The following is a 27,108-nucleotide window of genomic DNA, read 5'->3' as shown; positions in this document are numbered from 1 at the left end:
GTGAAACGAAAGGGCGGAGTCGAATGAATTATTGCACAGAGAGGTGCGTTTACATCAGAGCTTGACACAGGAAGGATGCGGGCGGCTGTCTGTGGACTTAGTGCTTCTGTGTATTGTCACAACTGAGAGATATTACCTATAAATAAACAACAGAAAGGAGCACGAGGAAATATTTAGCTCAAACAGCAAAGCACCCTCTGGATGAAATCATAGTTGCACAGTGTATGGAGCACAGCATTAAACACAGTAAGTTGTAACCCTATTTTAAAAAGAGTGGGATATTTCACACTATTAAAACATGCATGAATAGCGCTTGTTTTAACACTCGCGTGAGCGTAAATTTAGCTGCTATTAACAATCCAATTTTGCCTATTTATTAAGTGGTACTATTAGGTCAAAGTTTGTGTTTAGTTCGCTGAGGAAAGCTATTCATTAGTCTGCACTTTACTAACACGAGACCTCCATCAGTCTTCAGAGCCATGGTCGAATAGGGGAGGGTCTCTCAAAAGCTGTTTATCATTTTTGGAATGCATGGTTCTGTTCAAAATATATAATTAAGCTGTTACACCTCCATGCATTTGCATAAAAAGATATCATTTCCGCTGATAGAAGCGCTTTCTGTGTGTTATCATTGTTTATCTCTCTGAGGATCCATTATCATCATCATCACTGCTGCACATGGTCAGCTGGATCATTGTTCTTTATGTGCTCGTGCTTTTCACGCAACACTCACGAGTCAAACGCTATTGATTTTGCATCCTCAAATTTGAGCTCAAATTTGCTCAATCAACAATAGGCTACGTCATGTGTGTTGCGACACGGTCGCTTCTCGGTCACTGTGATGATGATGTCCATCCATGTGCATGACTGGTATGAAATATTGCTGGTGTAGTATCTAGGCTAATTGGCGGACAGCATGTGCAACACATAACATGTCTTTGTTGTGAATTGAATGCAGGTTTAGAAACGGAACTGAGACACTGCTAGTGTGAGGTCTGTCACAAAGGGAAGATCCAGTGCAATGAGATTGGCTACTATGGTGCCCATGGCAATGGAAGAACTTGAATGCCCTGACCTACATTATAATACAGATGTCTTAAATTAAAAGATTAAGCTATGGTTTAAAACACTAAGTGCGAAAGGATGTAAAAAAAAAAAAAAAAAAAATATATATATATATATATTATATATATATATATATATATATATATATATATATTGGATGTGTATATACATTTATACATAATTTATATTATATCTAAATTTTTATATTTTTTTTCTTAAATATATGTGTGTATTTATATATACAAAATTATTATACACAGTTCACACACACTCACATATTATGAAAACACAAACTTTTATTTTGGATGCTGCGATTTAATCGCGAGTAATCGGTGCCCAGCAACATATACCTTTGCCTATTTAAATCCAAACTGCAACTTCTTTTTTGACGGGCAGTGTGTGTGTATATATATATATACAGTGTTGGGCAAGCTACTTTAAGGCCCCGTCCACACTACTGCGTTTTCGTTTAAAAACGGAGAATTAAAACGAAAACGATCTCCGTCCACACCAGCGTTTTAGCTGCGTATTAGAAGTGATCTCCGTCCACATTAAAACGACTGAAAACTCGGATCACGTGAGCATTCTCCAACACTGTGCATGCGCGTGCCGGTGTAAACAGGAAACGGATGGACTATTCCTCAGATTTGATGAGGAAGCAAGTAACGTTAGCTACCTCTGCAAAGATTAGAAAATGTCGAAGACCAGAGATTTCTTTTCATGGACCGCCGCTGCACACGGGAATTGTCATAGATCGCTCGAATAATAGTTTGCCTCCGGCGCATGTAGGCAGTTATAGCATTGTAAAATGCAGAATTTGCTTGCACAACAGCTGCTAACAAAGACATCAAAGTCAGTAACGCTTGTAATTAGTTATCCATGTTGCACTCACTAACATCAGCTACGTAGTCCAGGATGTTTTTGTTTGTTTTCTTCCGGTGACGGGACATGTGATGGGTGGCTGACGAATCAGGGAAGGATACGTCATGGGTGATGACACCCAATCATAGAGCCGAGCGTGACCTTCTACGTCATCGTTTCTAAACTCCTCCGTTTTGTCCCGTCTACACTAAAACGCCCTCCGGAGATTCAAAACGAAAAACGGAGCTGCAGCGTTTCTAAACTTCTCCGTTTTGGGTCTTCGTTTTTCCCGTTTTAGTGTGGACGGGAGGTGCAAACGTAGCAAAAGGTCTCCGTTTTTAAACGAAAACGCAGTAGTGTGGATGGGGCCTTAGAAAATGTAGTGAGCTAAGCTAGCAGTTACTCTACATTAAATGTAGCTTCCCTACACTGAAGCTACCACCCTGGGAAATGTAGCAAGCTAAGCTACAGCAATATGGCAAAAGTAGTTTACTACATCTAAAGCTACTTTTTCAAATTTAATTTTTATATTGAACCAACTTAATTCCAAGTCAGTGCTATCTCCGTGATCAATAAAATTGTCAATCAAACATATAGGCAGGCATAATTTGTCAGTTCAATTGTTTATTCAACAACTGTTCCAAACCAATTTGGCCAAAAAAAACAAAAAAAAACATAACTATATAAAACCATATAACTATATAAAACTATAACAAAACCAGGTGTCAAGAGTGTGTGCATCTTTTTCCATTTCTCACGTGTCAGCCCAAGGATTGATACTGGTACGTGATGTCACACCATACGGAGAAGGTGATGGTAATGCACCAAAAAGCTGGTTTGTAGGGCCCTATGAAATCCGTTTTAATTTTTCCCACATTCCAAATTCAGTTTTATTTTGTTTTCATTTTTCTGGACTCCCATTTTAATGGTTAAATAACATTTTAGTAATCAAAAACGTGTTATTAATTGAAATCATGAAACGTATATAATTTAACAATAATTTATTAACATTTTTAAATAAATTACATTTTAAGGGCTCTATAAAATAGGTTTTTTTTAATGGTTTAAATTGTAATAACCAATTATTTAAAATGTAGGCCTAATGATTTAAGCAAAACTTTCTTAAAAGGTTAAAACCAACCTTTTATTTTTACAGGTTGCCATGTAGCTAAACCTTTGAGTCTCTGTTTTTTTTTTTTTTTTTGATATGACGATAGTTTTTCTCAAATCGAGCTAAAATGCTGCTAAAGTGACTCTCAGAGCGGCTGTGTAGATGAAGTTCATCGATCCATTACTGAAAATATCGCAAGCGTCATGGGTGCTTTAGTGTGAGGTAAATGAATCCGCGCGTCTGAGCCATTCATTCACAGAGACACGCAGAACATGCATGATTCCTTTTTAAATAGTCTTTAAGCGGTTTAATATTCACAGACAGTAGTCTATATCGCGATTTTATTTAAGTTTAGGCTACTTACCTTCTTTTCATCCAAGATCTGACAAATTCCGTGAAATTCCGCGTTATACAGTAGCCTAAATTTTGTTTTTATGCATGGATATCGCAATTCAGTCCATGTTTTCCCTATTGCGGTAACTTAATGAAATCATATGGCCCTATGGTTGCCAACCACCGTAAAACAAGAAGAAGAAGAAGTCACCGTCACTAACTGACCCAGCATCAGTGATACTTAGCAGTTGTATTTCCGATTTGAGCTTGAGCTTTAGAAATGCTTGGGAAAATGTAACGTTAGCTTGTGTGGACGCTACCGCACTACTTGATAAAAAAAGAGCTTCGCTACTGAAAAGCTATTTGATTCAGAAAACAGCGACGCTACCACCACGCTACTGAGAAATGTAGTTAAACTAGTAGCGTCACTACTTGTAACGACGCTACTGCCCAACACTATATATATATATATATGCATTATTCGGATGCTTTCCGTTTTTTAAACCTTAGGATGCATTTACACGACAATGATGTACTAAAACCGCATATAGACAACAACATTGTGAAAAAAGGTACCCGTTCACATGGACTAAAAGTGCTGTATTATTCATACCAGGCCAGTAATTGGCGATGCCACTTCGTAAAGAAACACGTCGTGCCTATAGACTAAACGCATGCGCATGACGCCCCCGTTGTCACAAATTCTCTTCTTTGTAGTTTACACTGAGACTATAACGGTATCGTTTTTAAAAACTTGAACTTTGAAACCTTGTTTCAAAAGTTTGCGCTTTCAGTCCCCCAAAACGTTGTGGTGTAAATGAACAGCCAAAACAAATAAATGTTCTGTTTTTATTTGAAATCGGTGTGATGTAAACAACCCCTAATGAATCATGTTAATAGTTAATGTCATGAAGTACACTCAATATGTGTATGTTTTTCTTATACCGAGTACTTCATACGTCCACTTAAAATAAATTTGTTAAAAGTTGGTTAAAAGTCAGTACTGAGAAAAGCACCAGCATCATTTGTTTAAAGATGCCATTTTGATCATTTGATATTCAGTTTTTTATGTAATAAAATTGATAAATGTATAAATGAAAGAAAATATTCAGAAATCTTTCTGTGCTACTGAAGGAGATGGACCATCTTTCACATTAGTAACAATAACCACAAAAGCCGTAGTTTGTTGATGATAACTGTTATTATGGTAAATTATTTAAAGGAGCCTAATCACCATATGAATTCATGTTTGACTTTGGCAATGGCGTATGGAGCAACACTCAAGCGCATCTGAAGGTCTGTTTACACACGTGTGTCCACCAGTTGATAAACGGTCCTCGTGTTTGTTTAGTTACAGAAGTTCAGCACCTGCTGGTCATCCTGGTACTCAGGTTAATGTGTTTCCCATTTTCTCATTCATCACTCCCCCACAGTAAACAGACCGCCAGAAAGCAGTTACAAGTTTATATACTGGCTGCTTTCTTTCTGTTAGTCTACTTGAAATGTGTTCCGCTTATCTTGATATTTGTTTGATATTTGATACTTCTCAACATTATGAAGTTGAGAAGATCTCTTCCTCATTTGAAAAGAAACGTTAAGGAGAAAGATATATAATTTTCACCTGCATTCTTGTCAGAATTAGCAGTAGTGTGTATTTGCCTCTGGAAGTCACTTTTTCATTTGCACTTGAATATTGTGACTTTTGATCTTCAGCTCATTGTTCCGCATCCCTTGTTAGTGATTATATTTTTAAAAACGTAATGGATCATTCTGTGTCAGATCAACCAAGTTTTGGAAACTTCCCCAGCTACGGTATGACATTTTTCATCTGAGATTTGGAGCCAAAATACAGGTGAGAGAAAATGACTTTAGAAAGATGGCAGCATAATTTTATTTTTACTCAGAGATTATTAGACCTATTAGTAAAAGCTATTGACTCAAGCAATCCCTGTTGCTTTATATGCCAACGGTGACAGGTCCAAAATTGGAAAAAGCAATTTGCATGCTTGTAACTCAAGAAGTATAAAATATAACCTTAATATCATTTTAGATTTTGGTTCTTAACAAACCTTTCTTTTGGTATATTTCACTCTACATAGATCACTCACACCGATATGGAGATCTCAATGTGGCTCCATGAGTAAATTTTTAAATTCTATAAATGTTCTGTGGTCAAAAACCAAATGTGGACCACTTTACTTGCGACTGATACTTTTCTCCTTTAAAGAGGAATGCATGAAGAACTAATAATGTTGAAACTAGAAATGTATCTTGTTTCCTTTCAAAACATTTGCATAACATAGAGGCATGTTCTTTAAAAATAGAAAAGTATCAGCTGTATGCAAAGTGACCCACATTTGGTTTTTGACCACTGAAAATGTGTACAATTGACCAATTTACTCATGGAGCTGCATTAAGATCTCCATATCACTGTGATGAACCATTTTGGGTCTTTAAAATGAAGATACCAAAATAAATGTTTATTGAAAACCAAAATCTAAAAGGATATTAAGATATATTTAATACTTCTTGAGTTACAGGCAAACTTGGAGCAAAAAACACAAAAAAGGGTTTTCCCCCCATTTCTTTAAATGTCACCGTTGGCATAATGGCCTATAAAGTAGTAGATAGCAGATTTAACTAATAGACTTACCAAACTCTGTGTAAAAATAAAATAATGATGCTGCCATCTTTCTAAAGTCTGTAATTTGGCTCCGAATCTCAAAGGAAAATTGTCATTTTTGACCCCCTTGACAAAATAGTGGATTACTCAGTAAATATAAATTTATGACATATAATAAATTGGCCTTATCACTATTTGTGTTTGTCTGTCTTAAGAAAAGAAAAAAGAACAAAATCAAAAATTTGAGCCAAGGAAGTTTCCGAAATTTGATGTGACATGGAATGACCCACCAAATTCCAAAAATATTCTTTTTCAAAAGTTTGTGTGCCTGTAACCCAAGAATTATTAAATGTATCTCAATATCATTTTAGATTCTGGTTCTTAACTAACTTTTCTTTTGGTATGTTCATTTTTATAGTTTATTCCAAGATATACTGGGATCTAAATGCTGCTCCATGTGCAAATTGTTGACCTTTTACCCATTTTCAATCGTTGAGAACCAAATGCTGGTGACTTTTTAAACAGCTGGTACTTATTGTATTTAAAGTGCCCCATTATGCTATTTTAAAGTTTCCTGTTTTGGAGTCTCCTACAATAGGTTTACATGCATCAAAGGTCAAAAAACTGTTTTATTTTCTCATAAAATAAATTTGGACATCACCACATTTTCAATGATTCTCAAACGACTCGTCAGATGAATATTTCTAAATCCCTCCTTTCCGCGAGCTACTCTGCTCTGATTGGCCAGATAGCTCAGTCTGTTGTGATTGGTCTGCCGCGTACAGTGTGCACGTCGAAAACATTGCCATAAGTCAGCTCTGCTAGTCCTGAGGCTTCTTACACCATAAACTAAATGCAGTAACGAACAATGATGTCGATTTTACCATATCAATCCGAGCACGAGTCCGATGATGAAACATTGGAAGAACTATTCATTCAGCCCGAACCTCCATCGCAAGGTCGACTCAAGCAGGACGTTTCTCAGTGATGCACTACTCAGTTTGAGGTACATTATGGGTTGTTGCAACTGTAATTCCTCACCATAAGCATTAACAAGTGGATGTCCATCAACAAACCGATTATTTTACTTGTACTTATTTATTTACAGAGTATTTTTCTAATTTATTGCAGTGAACATGTGGAAACTGTATCAATAACAGTGCATAGATTAGCCGAGCTCTAGCGTGAATGACTGATGTAACATAAACGTTGGTAAAACAAATCTTGCTCCATACTTAATCTTTCTTCAAAGTAGTGAGAACGACAGACAATCTGCATTAATAGACAGTTTTTGGTATTAGTGGCCCACAACTGATTAGCAGAAGTATTTCAGTAAGGCATTAATAATGTGAGTTAACCAGTTAGCAGGAGACCTACACAAAACTAAGTATTTTGAACACCATCTTTCAAGAGTAAGCGTTTGCGAATCCTGCATTGAACTCAGAGATTTGAGAAGCAGTCGTCAGTAAAATAAAGGGAATACAGCAAAAGTTTAGGATTATACTGCTGTGGTATTGTGGTAAAGATGAATTTTAAGTACTGATTCTTTACATGCTCATCCTTGGGCAGTGAAAAAAAAAACTGGCCTGACCTTCACATTGTAGAGCACAGTGTCTTCTCGACATGATGCTATCCAGTATCCACAGGAATCAGCTGCAGTGTTTGAGGCTAAAGTTTTCTCAGGTGTCTGCGCACGCAATAAGTGGGCGGGCAATATGCTAATGTTTCGTCTTGACGTCACAACGAAACGGCTTATGACTCGTTTGAAAAACGATTCATTTCATTGACTCAGAGTCGACTCTTACTTTTGAAAGACAACAACTATATATATGGTGCACTTTCAGATTTAAAACTTTGCAGTATGTTTTCAATCACTTAGAGCTATAGTAACTACATGAAAGGTCATTTTCAAAAATCCATAATACGGGCACTTTAAAGAGGAATGCATGAAGAGTTTCTGCATTTAATGTTTTGGCTTTCATTACCATTTATATTTGTCTTTCTTTAGAAAAGATATTAACAAAATTAAAAATTTGAGCCTGACCCATTGAGAATGACCCTAATGTTGATTCAATTTACGGTTTTCTAGTTCACAACCCCCTGTTTTTTGTGGACTAATGTACTGGAGAGTGTTTTTTAGCATAATTCTGTTTCTGTGTATTTCCTAATGGTAAAATAAGAACATGTGTTAAAAGGGTGATATTATAAAGGAGATGCCAGTAAGTTTTTGACATTGTTATTTCACTCTGAGAGAGTGCTGTGTTTGAGCATGTCCTTGACTTCCACAGTTCTGTATGTCTGTGTGGCTCAATGTGTGTCCAGCCTTTTCACGTTTCAGGAAGGTCCACATAAACTGTATTTTCCCCCAGAACAGGGCAGTGAAAACAATGTCAAGGGTCGGAGGCTGATGCCTAAAGGAGCCGGCAGAATGTTGCATGAAATCATACAAATACAGATGCTAACAGGAATAAAATTAGGTAAATAGCATGCTTGATGGAACCAATTGCAGATGGAGATATCACATGAGATTTATTTGTCATGATACAGTGGGCAGGGTATGTGAATTCAGCCTCGTCCAAACCCACGATTGCTCTCTGATCCACTGCCAATTCACTGACCACTTTAAACTTTATGTAACCTCTCCGTACAAACCCTGAAACATCACAATCTTGCACTTACTGTTTAATTAGTGGCATTTTTAGGGCAAGCGTCACTATTACTTCTACTAATTGACCCTAAATATGAATCTTTACTTTTCACTTATCCTTCACTATTTTATATATACACTCACCTAAAGGATTATTAGGAACACCTGTTCAATTTCTCATTAATGCAATTATCTAATCAACCAATCACATGGCAGTTGCTTCAATGCATTTAGGGGTGTGTGCACTACAAATAGGAAAAAGAGGCTACAATTTGCAAGAGCTCACCAAAATTGGACAGTTGAGGACTAGAAAAATGTTGCCTGTTCTGATGAGTCTTGATTTCTGGTGAGACATTCAGATGGTAGAGTCAGAATTTGGCGTAAACAGAATGAGAACATGGATCCATCATGCCTTGTTACCACTGTGCAGGTTGGTGGTGGTGGTGTAATGGTGTGGGGGATGTTTTCTTGGCACACTTTAGGCCCCTTAGTGCCAATTGGGCATCGTTTAAATGCCACGGCCTACCTGAACATTGTTTCTGACCATGTCCATCCCTTTATGGCCACCATGTACTCATCCTCTGATGGCTACTTCCAGCAGGATAATACACCATGTCACAAAGCTCGAATCATTTCAAATTGGTTTCTTGAACATGACAATGAGTTCACTGTACTAAAATGGCCCAGTGGTGACACAGTCACCAGATCTCAACCCAATAGAGCATCTTTGGGATGTGGTGGAACGGGAGCTTCATGAATCGGAGTTTGAAATGATGTTCCGCACGTGCAGTGGTTAAAACAACACTATATTCATTTGGTAAATGTGTGTACCAAACCGAAAGATCATTAGCGTAATGTTTTCAGTATGAAAAATACACCCCTAATTTAAAGTTATCTTGAGGCCTCCTAGTTGGCTCTGTCCTCCTGGTAAAGAATGACTTTATTAGAGACATGGACCAATAAGAAATCTCTTAGAAAACCTTTTGTAACACTGTTTTCATCTTTCATGTCAATTTTATTCGATATAAGAATATTTGACGGTAGAGAAAGGTGCATTGTCTGTTACTAGGTAATTATAGAACCATTTCTTTGTTGTTTCACAATGAAACTTTCCCTGGAAGTTATGTTCATGTCTGGCTTTGTCACTCATTCTCTTTCCTTTTACAATACAGATTGTTTCAAAGCAGCTTTACAGAGATAACCGGAATCTAATGTTGTAATAGTATTGTTAAATATAAAATTAAATGTCCCCAGTGTCAACACGGCATCTCAGCAATTTCGCCTTTCAAGGATCCCATCACTGTTTTATGACTGCAGACCGTGTGTTTTTAAAGATACTTGTTGCTGTTTCTTGATCCTGCAGTAACATCACACCTGATGAGGATGAGTGGTTGTAATGTTCACACCTGCCTTTAGGTGGAATAGACTCTCATTACAGCGAGGGGCGCTACACTCTTAGAAATAAAGGTTCTCTCCTTAAAATGAAATCTGTACGGAAACAGTTGGAAATAGTCTAAATACATGAAGGTCATCGTAAACATCACTTGAGCAGCAATAACATTCACATTTATGGAGGCCTGCTGTGCTGTTTGCTTGTTTAGTGTGATAGGGGTTTAGTTTGTGTTGTGTTTATTCTCCTGCGGAAGGGCAGGGAGTTGATTTTGTTGGGATGGGACATGGGAGGGAGTGGACACTCTGCCCTTCCTGTACAAAAACCCCAGTTTACAAACTCGATCTAATTCACATCATTCTGTCTGTGTTGTTGCACCAGGAATAAACCGTATTTCACTTGACAGTCCAGACTGTAATGTACTGCTTTTAAAGGCTGTTTGTTGGTTAAGTCAGTATTCTTGCATTGTTTTACTCTCGAGTCCTAAAGTTTAACAAAGTGCTTTTAGTGTACTTAGTGTCAATTTAAGATGACATGAGGCCTGTTCACACCAAAAACAATAACTATAACGATAACTATCCACACCAATGGACAATGAAGTTCTGTTTATTATAAGCTTGCGCTGCAGTTCAATTCTTTAAATGCTCGAGCTCTTTGAAGCAGGGTGGATTCTGATTTGCTGTCAGTGGTTTTTGAAAGACACTTGGCATGTACAGACATCTGTGATCTATAAGCTATAACTGTATATTCTGCTTTTTTGTTTGTTTGTGAAATAATCAGTGGTAGAGAAATGTTTTCAATGTTGGAGACTTGGAGACGCCCATTATTTGAATTATTTTTTTTCCCACACTGGTCTGTTGTTGGGGTATCGTTTATTTTTATATAAACCCACCCACAAACTGCACATAAATACAAAACAAACTGTGGTTGTCTCTTTACAAGCCGCTCAGATGGTCACTTCCTGTGTAAGTGAGTAGTTCATGGCAGACAGACAGGCTTCATGAGGATACAGTTCTTACAGTCAGTTGTTGTGTTAGCCATGTGTTTGTCTCACTGTCATCTGTCTGGCGTCGACATCACCGGCGTTTTGGGAGCAGTGGATTGTCCTCTGTAAATAATATGCAGCTTTGAAAATATTTTGCTTTGGAGCAGAATGAATATAGACGTGCTGACGTGATTATTCCCGCCAATAACAATGGATTTGTGTGTGTAAGTGTCGACATTTCTACTGTGTGAATATTCCTGTACATGGCTTTATTGTTCTTTGCTCAACAACATCCAGAAAAAAATATTGTACAATGAAAATACAAGTAAGTATAAACAATGTAAAGAGAAAATGTGAAATGTAAAAAATTATGTAAGTAATAATGTAAAAAAATAGAGGAAATATAATTTAAAATATAAAGGAAATAATTATAAATTAAATATAAAACATAAGTAATTATACTAAAAATAAGCACACACACACACACACACACACACACACACACACACACACACACACACACACACACACACACACACACACACACACACACATATATATATATATATATATAATATATATATATACACAAAATCTTATTTTATATTATATTCATCTTATTTTGGAATATTCTGCAAGGTGTATGGACCACACAGTTGTCAAAAAGTTTAAAAATAACAATAAATATTTTGGTATATAATCTTGTTTAGTTAAAATAATTAACATTTGTAATATTCTGCAAATTGTATGGACCACACAGTTGTCAAAAAGTTTACAAATAACAATAAATATTTTTATATATAATACAAAAAAATAATTAAAGAGAAAAATATATAAAATTAATTTCAATATATAAATAATAAAGAAACTTAAAAAAACTTTAGGATTTAATAGTAAGGATTAAGGAAATTATTTTAATTTTAAGTACCAAATTGATAAGTATTTTTTTTTTTTTGCAGTTGATTATCAGTTATGTCAACATGATGCGTTAATACTATTTGTTGCATATTTGAGTGGTTCGTTTCATATTTTGCATAATTAAATGTTAAATATGTTTGAGTCGTACAGTATTTACAACCAGTATAACTTCATAAGTAGATTGACAACTGCCCTCGTTCTCAAAGCCTAGACAAAATCTTGTATGGTGAAATCATTGCACCCATGTTCTCAGGCAGAAAGACATTCAGTCGAATTCTGTGCTGAAGTCTCCTCACTCTTGCTGTTCTCCCCCAGTTACAATCATGATATATAACTACAGCTGACATCTTCTATTCAGACTGGGCCACATTTAAAATGCAAGGTGAGACACCATTTTTAGTTGGAACCAAGATGTTTGCTCCATCTATATCACCACAAAGCAATCAAGATATTGACACCCCAGAATAACAGCTGCTCGAATCTTTTGACTGATCGGTTTAAAAGACCCATCCTCCGGTCTATTGTCATGCTTCCTCAGCTCTGTATGAGAGGTGTGCCACGTTCAGCCCAATAGCCTTTGTGAGCAAATGCAAACGGCACCTGGGAGGTGTGACAGGAGGAAGAGAGGTTAACGATGAACCATGGTGGTGTGAAGATTATCTTATCTCAAGTGAATAATATTTACTCACCCATCCCCTCATCCTTTCTGCATGCAACTTCCACAAAGAATAGCAGGCTTAGCATTATCTGAGGTCCGTTTGAGCAGCAGTACTAGATTAGCTTGCTTTTCAGAGCTGCCGTGATTTTGTTTTTTAGGGTCATCAGTGAGGACAATTGGGCTGGGAAGATGCTTAGTCACTCTGCCACAGAGAGGTGCATTATGGGTAATTGGATCAGCTCTGGTCAGTGTCTGCTCTCCAAGTCAAATATTTAGCCTATTTCTGTTAAAGCAGATGTAAGATGTTTCACGAGTGGTTGACGCTTAGCCTACATTAACATTCGTAGTCGTGCTGCTATAAAAAGAGAGGTTGCTTTTTTTACACTCTCTTTAAAGGTTTGTTCACACCACAGTGCACTAGAACAGCACCAAATTAGTTTTGTTTATTCTTTGTCCACTTAAATGTCTGGTGAATTCTACGCTACACTACCGTTCAAAGGTTTGGGGTCGGTAAGATTTTTTAATGATTTTAAAAGAAGTCTCTTGTGCTCACCAAGGCTGCATTTATTTGATTAAAAATACAAAACAAACCCAGTAATATTGTGAAATATTATTTCAATGTAAAACAGCTGTTTTCTATGTGAATGTATAGTAAAGTGTAATTTATTCCTGTGATCAAAGCTGAATTTTCGGCATCATTACTCCAGTCTTCAGTGTCACATGACATTAGACCCACGATTCTAATATGATTATTTGATGCTCAAGAAACATTAATGATTATTATCACAGTTTAAAACAGTTGTGCTGCTTCATATTTTTGTGCAAACTTTGATTCATTTTTTTCAGGATTCTTTGAAAGTTCAAGGGAAAAGCATTCAATTAAAAAAGAAATATTTAGCATTATTATAAATGTCTTTACTGTCACTTTTGATCAATTTAATGCGTCCTTTCTGAAGAAAAGTATTAATTTCTTAAAAAAAATAAAACATTTAAAAATCGTATAGACCCCAAACTTTTGAACGGTAGTGTTTATTCCTTTAAAGCAAGTGTAATTTGTTTTTCACAGGTGGGTTTTTACATTTTTCTTTGATCGATGCTTTTATCCAATTTGGCTTTGTATTCAAGGTATACATTTTACATGAATATTATTATTATTTTTTGTGCATATTTTAATTTACGTTTTAGTAATTTTATGGGCTTTTGTCTTTTAGTTTTTTTATATTTCTATTTGGCTTTATTTTTGTTTTAATTTTGATAATTTTAGTACTTAAATTTATTAGCTTATTTCAGTTAGTTGCCAGTTAGTTTCATTTTTATATTTGTGTTTTATTTTACTTAAGCTTTTTCAATTAACAAAAACAAAATGTAATGGTTTTAGGTAATAAAAGCTATGTTTCCATCCAAACTTGAATTTAACTTCACGCAGAAAATTGTAATATCGCATAAAACATTTGTGAATGAAGCAGCGTTTCCATCTCGTGTTCAAGAGAACAAAATCGCCACTTCCTGAGAAAAAAATGCCGTGAAATATCTGTGATAAAAATGGAAGTTGCTTTAATCGGGGAAAAAACGTGGCTCCAACGTAAATTACTTGTTCCTCAGAGCGCATAAACAAAATGCAATAAACGCTGTGATGTTATCTTTTATTTGAATGCTGTTGTTTGCGAACGCAATCGTGCGAGACGCTTCTGGGAGGGAATTAAACCAAATTTTTCTGATGACAGACTCTATCTCAGGCATTTCAGAATGATCAAACCAACAGTTGAGATGCTGCGATGTGATTGGTCCACTGGTTAGTCCAGTTATCTAATCACAGCCTCTTTTCTTTTTGCATAGATGCATCACTATTGAGCATGCGTTTTTTTTTATTCGCATTTTTTGAATTTATGCTCATCTTGGCGTTTCCATCCAGCATTTTTTTTACATCTCAAAATGCACATTAAAAAGGTGAATGGAAACAGCTAATAAAAACCAATCACAACCTTGATTTTCAGTTTGTTCTTGGTTCAAATAGGCATTTATTACATGTCTTTCTCACACATTACACATGTAGCTACTATAGTAATAACACCACATTTGCATTATTGCAAGCAACTAACTAAACCGAACCCTAACCTTATAGTAAGTGTTATTAACTAACTCACTCTGTAATTAATAAGAATTGTAAAATCACACTGTAACATGGACACCTGAAATTAAGTTTATCCATTCATGTCTTTACCAGTCTTGCTGTGCCCTGCTGTTTAAAGATCTGTCGTAATGTAAGTTGGATTGTACCATATGGGTCTCTGTCTGTGGCCATGGGGTCATTGGGACCTCCATACAGGTCACCGGCTCCTAATGGACCCAGTCAGACGGATCTGTCCCAGCTGGTGCACACACTTCATCACATCACATCACACCGCTGCTGGCAGATTTATGTCTAGTAGGAATCACTACTTTGTTCTAGAAATCTATTCACTCAATAATGTATGAACTCAGTGGCTTTCAGTTAATTCAGTTTGCTACTGCAAGGTGAGGCAAATGGAAATAACTCTTAAGTTGCAGGCTTTTCACAGAATTTGAACATTATAATTGAATTAATTAAATGCGTCTTTTTCTGCTTCAGCTGTAGTCTTTCTTTTTGATGATTTTAGGTCTCTGGTATTGGGCAGAACGCGCACATTATTTATGGTTGAGGCGTATAATAAAAGAACGCGTCTCCAGAGGCTCCTGATCAGACAGCCAAAGAAAAACTAGCACAGATCAACAGCAGATCATTCACTCTCTGAGTGCTAGGATGCACTCAGCACTTTTGTTTGATTCACAGAGAGACTCTTGTTCACAATGAGCGAGCTTACTGTTCGTCCACTGCAAGGACCAAAGACGACTTGAAGTGCATGTGACATGCCAGTGTGCTTCAGCATTAAACAGCATGTTTCAGTGTCTTAACGTTGTCATTAAATGAGACCAATTAACCCATTCTTCATGTTTAAAGATGAAGTGTGTCATTTCTTCACCACTAAAGACGGTCTGACGCCCACAGGGTGTTATTTGTTTGGCAACAGTTCTTCTAACAATAATTGTGTGTAGCTTTTCATTTATTTAATAACCATAATGGCCATATAACACACACACACACACACACACACACACACACACACACACACACACATATATATATATAACATGCTAATTACTGCAATGATGATCCAGCCATAGACACTTAATCGTTTGCCTATTTAAATCCTAACTTTTTTTTGGCTGGGTTGTGTATGTAATGTTGTTACGTTATGTTACTTTATGTACGACCCCACTTTATCTGCACAAACAGATAATATTATACAATATAATATTCGGTAACTAATATTATAAATTGTTTGTAGACATTTTTTTTTTTGCATTTGTGTTTTGCTGCTAGTGGGGCAGAAATACACACTTCACTCATGTTACATGGATGAAAAAGTTTTGAGATTAAGTACTTAAACAATCTCTGGATTATGATTTCAATATCTGGATTTGTGGCTCCCTCAGAGATGCTTTTTGAAACTAGAGGCACCCAAAATGATGTGTCTGTATGTTTTTCTATGAGATTTCTAAACCTCTTAAACTCACAGAGGGGTCAGAGGTTAGTATGCATAGGGTCACAGGGATGTAGAAAAGGAGGAGCGGGTAGTGGGAGCGAGGGAGGTGTGTTTAGTCTGTACAGAGGAAGTCCAACTGCTCGCTACAAACTGTGTTGCTATCATAGACGTTGTGAAAGGGTATTTGGAAAGTCAGTCACCTCTTCAGGGGCCTGTTGTTTCCCACGCTGCCTTCCCATGCTCCCCCGGTCTTCATATTTGCACGTCTATAAATAAAGCTCCTTCTAACCAGAAGCGCTTGGTAAACTGGTCCAGAGATGCACATGGACCACTATTAACTAAAGGTTGTTAGCCTTTCCTGCAATATGCACTAATGGAGCATAGTGGGGCACTTTTTGAGAGGCATTTAGAAACCGATTGCAGTGTGTCTGTATATAATGACTGTGCCAGAAACTAATGCAGACCAAGTGGCCAGTGCAATGAAAAGTACAATACTGTACATAATGTGAATTTTTACACAACTGTTGTTATAAAATGTTCAATGCTCAAGTAGGGCTGCACAATTAATCGAATTTCTAATTGCGATTACGATTAAGGATGCCACGATTACGTAATCGTTCAAAGCCGCGATTACAAAAGAAAGTCCACTCTACGTGTGTGTGATTAGAGCATAATTATGTTATGAGAGGCGAATCACGACTACTTCAGAAAACCCAGCACAATATGACATACCAGTCAGTGACGAAAGTGTTCGCTGAAATAAAAAGTTTTTCACCTCAGAAAAACAGACTTTACTGTCCTGTCAGCCGTTATACTGTGCACGTAGCGCGCACTCTTCGATTGCACGCGCAAATGCGGCGGCGCGCGCGCTGTGTATCGCTTCACTGTATAAAGTGCAAAAGAAACTACGAGCACGTCGTTACAATGTAAATTATTAAGTCGAGAAATAAAAGTAAAATACCAATAAATCACGTGTTAGCTGAGAAGGATTTGCATGCAGGTATGATTTTCATTCTATTCACCAGGAGCTGTTTCAAAAACAGTTATTATTAGTATTGTGTATTCACCATGGTAACTGTCGTTTCCATAGCCCAAAAATGCAACTTTATTTTCAATTTGTGTTATTTTTTATATTATTAAATGACTGTGGTGGCTCATATCAACATTGTATTAACAAAAACTAGTTTGGGACTGCTATTTAATTGCTTTAGCATAGTCCTAATGTTTTTCTAGTCTTTACTATGAGTCATTCTTACAATTTATGTGTATGTTAAGTAAAGGGGAACAGTACTTGTGTGTGTTAACAATTTTTGTGTAAACATGTATTATAATATGCCTATATATATTCAATGTAAATTGTGATCATCTTAATTAATAATCGCAATTACAATTTCAAGGGATAATCGGCTATTATGATTTTTGTCAGAATCGTGCAGCTCTATGCTCAAGTTAGCAATTGTGTTGTAACCTAATAATGCACAAAATGGAGTTTGCTTAGCTTGAAGCGCATGTTCACAAACTTGTGAAGAGTATGTTGGGGGCCTTGGTGTACTGTATGTGGGACAGGACACAAATGCAGCGGAACTGTGTGTCTAGGGGATTTAGGGCTTTACATCTTTCATCTACTGCTTGTTTTTCTTCCAGCTCATGCCACCCAGTAGAAACACCTCATATAAACACTGCTATTATTGTCCAGAATGATGTGATCTGTTGTTCTGGATTGTAGTGTCACTAACTGAATAATTTTGCATATTGGTTGCTCGCTGTCCTCTTTTTGGGCTTCTGTTTGTGCCATTTTTATGAGAAGTCATTTGTTTGTATCATTATTACACTTCTATTTTTCTATTAATACAATTCTGAAAATTCTATTTAGGTCATTTTCAAATTAGTGGGGGAAAAACAGTTTCCTCCCCTTTTGGGAAATTATAATCATTATATTTAATGCAAAATAAAAAATGTGGGTTGTGTCTCACAAAAAGTGTATAAAGACTGCATAAAACTGCAACTTTAAGCAGAAGTTAACCAGTTGCATGGGCAGTGGTCTGAACTAACGCGCAGCTGGTAAGTTTTAACCTTCTATACCTAGCACACATTTATCTGTACTTATGTATTCGGATCAGAAAACAAACGTTATGTCAGCTAATTATGTAATATTGTTTAGCCAAGGTTTTTTATAATTATTTTTGTTATGATCGGTATAACCAATAATTAAGTGTAGCGTCAGTTCTGGCAGGTCACGTTCGTCAAGCTTGCATCTGCTGACTCTCCGCTGATCCACATCTACCTATAGGAATACGACGTCTATCACTGTGTATATATATATATATATATATATATATATATATATATATATATATATATATATATATATATATATATATATATATATAAGCTCGTCAGTATTATCAGCAGCTGTCGTGTTTCTCAGGAACTGATTACCCTCCTCCATCCCCAGCTCCTCCTCTCGCCAGTCAGGATTTGGCATTCTGATTCCCTCTGAATCAGACTAAAATTTTTTAATTATGTTGTACATTAAAACAAATTAATGATATCTGCAATATATTCATGTTGGTTCTGTTCTGTTTAACCTAACGGCCGTTTCACACCGCAAGCATGAGCGGCGCGTGAGCAGCACGTCAGCGCAACTACATCGTCACTGCAGGTGCAGACGCGCGAGTATTCACACTGGAAGTGTGTGTACAGGCGTCACAACAGCGGCTCCCAGGCTACATATAAGCAAGCATTTCTTTACAAAGACTTTTGTAAAATTTGTTTTTAGAAGTTGGTCATAAACACATTTGAAGTTTGTTCAAAGCCCAAACTGAATAATTAAAAACAAGTTTAATGGGTACATTTTCTATAAAATTTTATTTTCTATATGTTAGTCTTCATTTCCTTTTCTGACATACTGCAGTTCTTGTTAAAACACACTAGACATGCAAATTCTATGCGTTTTGGGCACTTTTTGTGTGAAATCATATTAATTTTGTCCATCAAAAGTGTGCTTTCACTTTAATTGAGCGTGAGCAGCGCAGCAAAAATAGACTCGAAGCCGAAACCCCCGCTTCACTGCTGCTCACGCGACGCTCCTGCTTGACGCTCACGCGCTGCTCCTGCTCGCGGTGTGAACACACTCATTGATTAACATGCACGCCGAAAAAAATACGCGCTGCTCACGCGTCGCTGACGCTTGCGGTGTGAAAAGGCCGTAAGGGAGGGTTTATTGCTGCTGTCCCTGCTCTTATCCATGCAACGCTGCATGGATGCGCAGGGAGTTTTTACCCAGAACAGAACCATACCTCCAATCCTAACCGTATGCTAATTGTCAATCGTATTTGACAATAGTGGTCCTGACAGAAACTGATATGATTGTCCTTACCCTAGGGTTAGTAAGACTTTTTCTTTTCTTTTTTTTTTTCTTCTTTTTTATTAACACTTTTATTCGGCAAGGATGCATTAAATTGATACAAAAAAAAATAGATTAAAGAATTTGTAATTGTTACAAAAAACATTTTGTAATGTTTCTACTATTTTTTTTTTTGGCAGCACAACTGTTTTCAACATTGATAATGATAAGAAATGCTTCTTGAGCATCAAATCAGCATATTAGAATGATTTCTGATTATCATATTATTCATATTAGAATTTTTTTAATTACAGATAATTAAATTTAAGAAGTCTTAAATTTCTGTAACTGAGTGACGGAATCTAAAACAAAAATCCAGAAAATCACATTGTATGATTTTGAAGTAATTCATTTGCATTTAATTCCTAACCCTAAGCATGAAAAACAAAACTATTATTTAGATCAATAGCGCTAGATTAAGCTATCGCTTACCGCTTTCTGCACTCTCACTAAAACTCTCGTCATAAACACTGAAGTTGTCCGCATCTGCACAGTGAATCTCTTATTTACATCGCGTCTAGACTTTGCTGTTAATGAGGGGATTTGCAAAAGTGTAAAGTTTTTGATCATACAGTTTGACCGAATTCTCCGCATGGTGACTCTAAAACGCCTCTGATTGGCCACTGCGTTCATGCGCTTAAATATATACATGTCTGTGATTGGCAACAATGCTCAACACTGAAACAACACAATGCAAGTAGTTTCGTTTCGTTTTTGAATAATAATATACTGTGTCCTCTAGTGCCCGGACTCGTCTGTACTCGGAAAATGTTCCAAGTCTTAAATGTCCGAGTACAAATTCTCCCGAGTGCATGACAAGTTCGAGTTCATTCAATATTGGAGTACCACAACTCTAATTTTTACTGTATCTATGATCAAATGAATGTAGCCTTGGTGAGCAGAAGATGCTTCTTTCAACATCAAACTTCTGAATGGTATATAGTGTATGATAAATCTATACATTTTCTCTGTTTTGTTTTTTTTAGTAAGTTTTCATACGATTTTTTTTTTTATGATTCACATTTAAGCTACATACTGTATTCACTCTCATTTAATTTGTATTTCTGCTGTAGCTTATGCAAACTTGGCAACTTTCCATGGCTCTTGCTTAAGACACTTTAGATAAAAGTGTCTGTTAAATGGCTAAATGTAATTAAGTGAAATAAGGTATCAAAGCTTGTTTCATGTACAGAAACAATACTAATATTGACCAACACTGATATTGTCACCAATATATAGTGCTTCCCTGGGCATCATTTTGGAGGCTGTGCAAGGGCTTGCTTTGTTTTCAGGTGGGCTAATCATCATGAAATTAAATCATGGAAACAGTTGTGTCTGCAGGACACCATCACTGATTGGCTGAGTCTTATCCTTACTCTCTCTTGCCTTCAGGGAGGGGCATGTATTCAGTCAGTCTCTAACATATGCTCATTATTTGTTATTTAAACAGTGAGTTCTGATATTCAGTGGTTCTGGGACAAGTTTTTTTTTTTTTGTGCTGTATATTTAATCTTTAATACCAAATAGAGTTATAAATCTATTCTAGTAAAATGTTTTTCTGCTTAATTCACAAAATCATTGTGGATAATTTAGGTTTTTAGTCATTGACTATACAGTTCACTGATTAAAATGCATCTGCATAGAGTGAAATAAACATTTTGGTTGGTGCCAGGCCCAGAAGGGGAAAAAAAAATGCATGCTGACAGGAAACACTAACATCTGTGTGCAGAGGGGTGTTGCTATAGAGACGCAGGCAGGTAAGGACATTATCACGAAGTGCAGACAAAGCTGGTTGAGGAAGACTGAGCCAGAAAGAGGTCATGAGTTGGTTGGGCACATCAGAGAAATTTACTCTTGCTGCTGTTCGTTGTCAAAGCAAAGACTTCATGAATATTACAGCAGATCAGTGATAGGAAAAACTTGTTGCCTGCCAAGCATTTGGCCTGTCTCTCACCATTAGTGTTAATTTACAGACCTGGGTGGGAATTATGCCACAGGACTCTCCGGTGAGGGTAAGCATTTTATTAATTCAAAGTAAGGTTTGTTTAAGAGTGTCAGACCTTGTTGTGATGTTTTGAGTTGGAGGTTTGTACTTGCTTGTCTGTGTGTAAATGTGTTTGTGCTTAATTTGATATTAATTGTGGTTGTCCTTGGTGAGCTACTTAGCTCCGAGCATAGAGGTTCATTTTAGAGTCGAGTATTGTTACCTCCGAGCCATGAATAGGGTCATGGCTAACCATGTTCCTCTGTCTCTGCTATACAGCCATGGCTAATTACACAGGAAGTGACTGTCACTTGATTTTAGAGTCTTATCGGTCTTATCGGTCTAATCTGTACTGCAGAGCAATGGTGTTTGATGAGATATTGCTTTCTACTAGTATCATTGGCAGCTGGTCTCTATCTGTGATGTAACTTGTGCATTATACAATAATTTGTTAACCATACTGAGAATTTTAGAGGGGGAAATGTGCTTAATTGTCATGACAATTAAAATCATAATGATTCTAAAAACATGCTTTATTATCTTTAAATGAATGTTTTTCTTTTTAATTATTTTGGGGTAAAATATGGTTTGTAGCAGGTTTCATAAAATTCATATGGATTAGGGCTGTAAAAAAAAAAATCTTGGTCGACTGAAGTCCTGAAATCTTCGACTAAAAATGACGTTAAAAAAAAAAACGTTAAATTAATTAGCTGCGCACTGTGCGCAGTACTTGGTAGCCCTGTTGTCCGCCTAAATGGATTATAAATAAACATAAAAAACTAGTAGGCTATTTGCAGTATATTAAATAATTTTTGACGTAATTATTTTGCACTGAAATGAGTCTGACACAAGAGCCTGTCGTCTCTGACAGAGTTGCATCACGTGCACCTGCGCAATATCATAGCCTATGATTTCCGAAAACAGTACTATGTTGTCAACTAGTGAGATCACAAGAACTGTTGAGGAATATGCAACATAATTTAGACAATTCTTTTCGACATATCTTATATTAATTTATAACTGTCATTGTTCATCATTTCAGCCGCTCTGTGCATGTCCTCGCACAGAGCTCAGCTTCGCGGCTGAGACACGAATGGACTATTAACTTAAAGCTTTTACTCTTAATAAACACAAAAGGCACGTCCACTTTAATAAAAAAAGAATATTTATTAAACAAACCAGATCAAGAGCAGAAACGAAATAAAGTGCATAACTGATACGCCAATTCGGATATGTTCATAATAGCCTACTTAAAACAGACAGGGCAACCGAACACAGACAAGTTAGCTTACCGCTTTTAGATGATATGTCATGTTTGTCGTCGAGCTGTGGAAGGCAAACTGTTGCTTGCAAACATTGCATTCGACCTTTTTCCCATTATCAATTTTAACAAAATGCTGCCACACTGTCGATGTCTTTGTTGTTGACATTTTAGAAGAAGACTGACTATTAAACACTCTCACAATTAAATAAATAATATTCAGCCTCAAACCTTATATAGCCTACTTATCTGTCTCTCTTCTCCAGTGGGTTGGGCTAATCCAAAAATGTGAAAACAAGGGGGTGTTCTGAAGACAGACTGTTACCTGTGAAACAGGGGTAATCTGAAAACACCCCCATTAGCAGTTAGTGCTTTCCCCCTGATGAAGTGAGCGCGGCAAAGCTGATGAAATGAACGCGCAAAAAATCGACCAATCAGAATTTTTAGTCGAACCAGAACGCATCGACCAATTAATCGACTTATCGACTGGGACATTACAGCCCTAATATGGATATTAAGGATATTACTATTGACACCGTTAGTATTTCACCAAGTAGTTAAACTCTCTACTAAGTTCTTTCAGCAGTCTCTGCTTATCTAATTAATGATTGAAAGTCTGCCTGCCTGACCGCAAGAATCCTGACCCTTATCTCATCTGAATGCCAAAAGCACTTCTGCAGACTAGCGAAGGGAAAAGAATGACACTGCAGCTTCGGCTGGTATTCTGGCCAGACGCATTGATGAGATCCTGGAACTGCCTGTGTTCTGCCTAGACTTCCAATTTATTCTGACCGCATTGATCTTGCATCCAGAAAGTCAAACAACACAGAGTTATAATTAACTCAACTTCTTAGCTTTGCACTGTGGTTTTTGCTTAGAGTCAAGATGTCATCTCCAGTTAACTATGAAATTTAATTTTGATCTTGTTTGTTCCCAATTACAGATTGTCTCCTGTCTGACAGATGAAGTGGCAGCCATCAAGACTGGACAGAGTCGGCCTGAGCAGAATTTGGTTAAACCAGGAACCTTTTAGGACTCTTCAAAATAAAACGACTGATTTGTGAAACCACATCACCACCAGTCAAACGCAATTGTAGGACTGGATTTGGGAGTTGTACAAACCAAGATGCCTATCTTAAAGCAGCTAGCAGCGGGGTCTCAGACCAAACGGCGCTCTCGTATGGACCTTACTACAGAGATGATCAGCGCTCCGCTGGGTGACTTTCGGCATACAATGCATGTCGGGCGCAGTGGGGAAGCTTTCGGGGACACCTCTTTCCTCAGCACTCGATCCGGAGAGCCATCCCAAGAGGGACACACCTATCCTCGCTCTCCGAAACCGGGACTGCTGTCTCGTACCTTCCGGAGTAGCAAGCGCTCTCAGTCCGTCACCAGAGTAGACCAGCAAGACAATACCCTCCTTCCTCCAAGTGGGTCACCTACCTTTGTGAAGAATGCCATGTCCTTGCCCTTTCTGAACAATGAAGATGAACACGATATTGACAGTAGGGAGCTTAAGAGCTTGACATCCAGCCCCTCCAATGGGGCCTCTGCTAACGCATTGGACCTGGAGCTCCATGAGAAGCACTTCGGTGTGTTGACAGACCTGCGCCCTTATCCATCCTACAACGGGGGAGGAATGAAGAAGGCTGAATCTGTAATGTCATTCCATGTTGACCTTGGGCCCTCGATGCTGGGGGAAATCCTGGGGGTCATGGAGAAGGAAGACGATGATCAGGGGTTTGAGGAAGGCAAAAGCAGTGAGGGACATGCTTCTCCTCTGCCCTGTAACCAGGGAGAAGTGGATATGGATGAGGAAATGAGGGAGGTTGCTGTGAAAGAAGAGGAGCCAGAGGGCTTAGTTGCTCACGACGAGGGTCCCATGAGGGCTCCCAGCTCTGTCGACTTGGAGATCCAGAGTGAAGGCACCAGCACCCCAGAACCCCACCAGAAACATCTGCATCACCTCGATAGCTGCTCCAATTCCAGCTCCGGTTCAGCCGCCATGGAGGAGAAAACAACTAGTGAACCTTACGAGGAAGATATTGGCATTACCGACAACACCTGCAACACAGACAATGAACCAGCCTTCTCCTCCTTCATGGAAGATGAGGATGATGAGATCCGAGTATGAAACCCTACAATCAGTAGACCCTTAAGTGGATGGATCGAGAAATATCCAGAATTTGGCATTGTGTATTGAGGAGAAATGCAAAGACATAAGCACGTCAAAGCTGGACAGATGCCTCAGGTTCCTGTGTCCCTGTAGAGATAAGCTGAGTAGACTGCTTTAACTCAGACACCAAAGCCATCTGTAACACTACTGACCCATGCTAAGATAAACAGCTGGATGTGTTTATATTCAGACTGAATATCAGTCCAAAAGGGACCTGCTACAAGTTCCACTGATAGCTCTGTTGAAGGAAAGGCATCCAGGAATACATACGTGACCAAAACTTTAAACTTCACTTGCTCAAGCAAATGCCGCTTTAAGCCATTCTTCCATAGTCCCATGCAGGGTTCCCAGAGTCGTAGACTGGAAATGTCAGGGATTTTTTTTAAATGGTTATTTTCAGGCATTGTAAGTTCATGAATTTCTTAGTTTGCAATCTCTATAAAAATATGTTTAAAAATTCTCATCAAGTAATCACGTGCGACTAGGACTTTATGTAAATTCATTGGTCAAAAAATGTGGGAACCCTGCCCATGACTTGGTGCCTAAAGATAATGGTTCTTTTGATTTGGAGCACTGGTGTATTAAAGTGAATAGTGTAATTTGTTCTGTGGCCCTGTGCATTAAGGTACTCTATATTTTCAAAGTTAAAATACGCACTCTGCCATTGGCAGTAAAGTAGCATTGTGTGTGGAGGGAGCTCTTACGAGATGATCCAAAATGCTAAGTTCTGTTTTACCATACACATTCTTGGGGTTGTCAAAGCCCTACAAATAATTTATCTCTTGATTACGTAAAATTCAGTCATCCATCCGGTAATAGGGCGTCATTTTGAGAGCTACTGTGGTTCAGAAGCTCAGGAAATATCCTTGTGAAGCTGATTACAAAACCGCCCGAGCTCAAATGGAGATCATTTGAAGGTGGCAGATGTTTGAGATCCTCTTCATCCTCCACAGAATGATTATAGATTATACTTTTGGGAAGAATGGCAACAGGTGTCCCTTCATCAGATCTTTTTTTCAGACTGCACATGTTTTGCATAGTAGTTGTTTGCTCAGTATCTTGCATATCTTACCACTTCCTTCCTGCCCTTCATGGCTTGTGAGGGGAACTACTGCTGTTTATTGCTGTATTTTTTTTTTTTTTCATTTTGGTTGTTGCTGTCATTTAAACATTTAAACCATAGGTTAAACAATATGTGCTGTCAAGCAAAACTAAGTCAGTTGTGTTGAGTCATGTCTTCTAGTAAACATGAAAGTGTCAGTTGTATTAATTGTGCTAACTCACTTTAGCAAATTATGGCACTGGTATTGCTCCGTAGGAAATTCACAGGGGCGCTTTAATACATAGAGACACTAAAATCCATTGATTCTGTTTGCATGTTTAGACATTTTCATTGTGTACAGGTCTTCATATTGCAGATGACCATGAATAAACTAAACCAATGCCTTTATTACTGAAGACCTTCATGTGTGAATTAACTGCAGTAGTCTGCAAGCTTACTCTCTCTGAATAAAAAATCAGGCACTGTGAAGTCTTCAACATTGGGACTACAGTAAAACGAGATTTACAGGGAATCCTCAGCTGCTTCACACTTGGGGTCATGTCAGCCTTAAGCAGAAAAGTGCCAAATCTAATCTAGCATGTACTGCCTAGTAAGCCTGAATTTCCAGTATAATTTATCATGGTGAATAAATTAGGCTTTGCCTTAATCTACAATTTCAGATAAGGGCCAAATAATCCATTTTAGTTTGATTACTGTGGACAGAAATGCTAAGCAAGAATTTACCCAATTTGCTTCTAGATGAACCTCAGGGAGAAAAAAACATGAGGTTAGCAATTGAGATTTATTTGCATAGCCTTGTGCTAGCGGTCAAATTTAAATTTGGGGAGATAAAAACATAAGCAAAGAGAGAAGTCTGTTTACGTACATCTGAAACTGTGTGGCTGTGTGTGAGGTGAATTTAGCAAAGCTTATCTTCGTCTTTTCCTTTTTCTTTGTGATAACAGTGCTGTTTGCCTCGCTTTGCTACAATTTCTATGTTGATCATGTATATATTCGTGCTTGCCAGCCTTTTCAAAAGGCTATAACCGCTATATTTTTAAATAAAAGAAAAAGTTGTCCACAAA

The 27,108-nt window shown here is 37.5% G+C and overlaps 1 protein-coding gene across 2 annotated transcripts; it reads left to right on the top strand.

Moving 5' to 3' along the window:
• Positions 1-15: 15 nt before the first annotated feature.
• cdc42ep4a (CDC42 effector protein (Rho GTPase binding) 4a) lies at positions 16-27,108 on the top strand. Of its 2 annotated transcripts, none has more exons than XM_077211801.1 (2): positions 16-246; positions 23,749-27,108. In XM_077211801.1, exon 2 carries the CDS (start codon positions 23,932-23,934, stop codon positions 24,937-24,939), a length of 1,008 nt encoding a protein of 335 aa, XP_077067916.1. In that variant the 5' UTR covers positions 16-246; positions 23,749-23,931; the 3' UTR covers positions 24,940-27,108. The 2 variants fall into 2 exon arrangements, with proteins under 2 accessions (XP_077067916.1, XP_077067917.1); XM_077211802.1 differs by lacking the exon at positions 16-246 and adding an exon at positions 21,304-21,572.

Source organism: Siphateles boraxobius, unplaced genomic scaffold (genome assembly GCF_051911475.1).
Source record: "Siphateles boraxobius isolate OS27281-9 unplaced genomic scaffold, OSU_SipBor_1 66, whole genome shotgun sequence".
In the NCBI taxonomy this organism is placed as follows: Eukaryota; Metazoa; Chordata; class Actinopteri; order Cypriniformes; family Leuciscidae; genus Siphateles; species Siphateles boraxobius.
The sequence above is the reverse complement of the archived record's forward strand: the minus strand, read 5'-3'. Positions and strand labels throughout refer to the sequence as shown.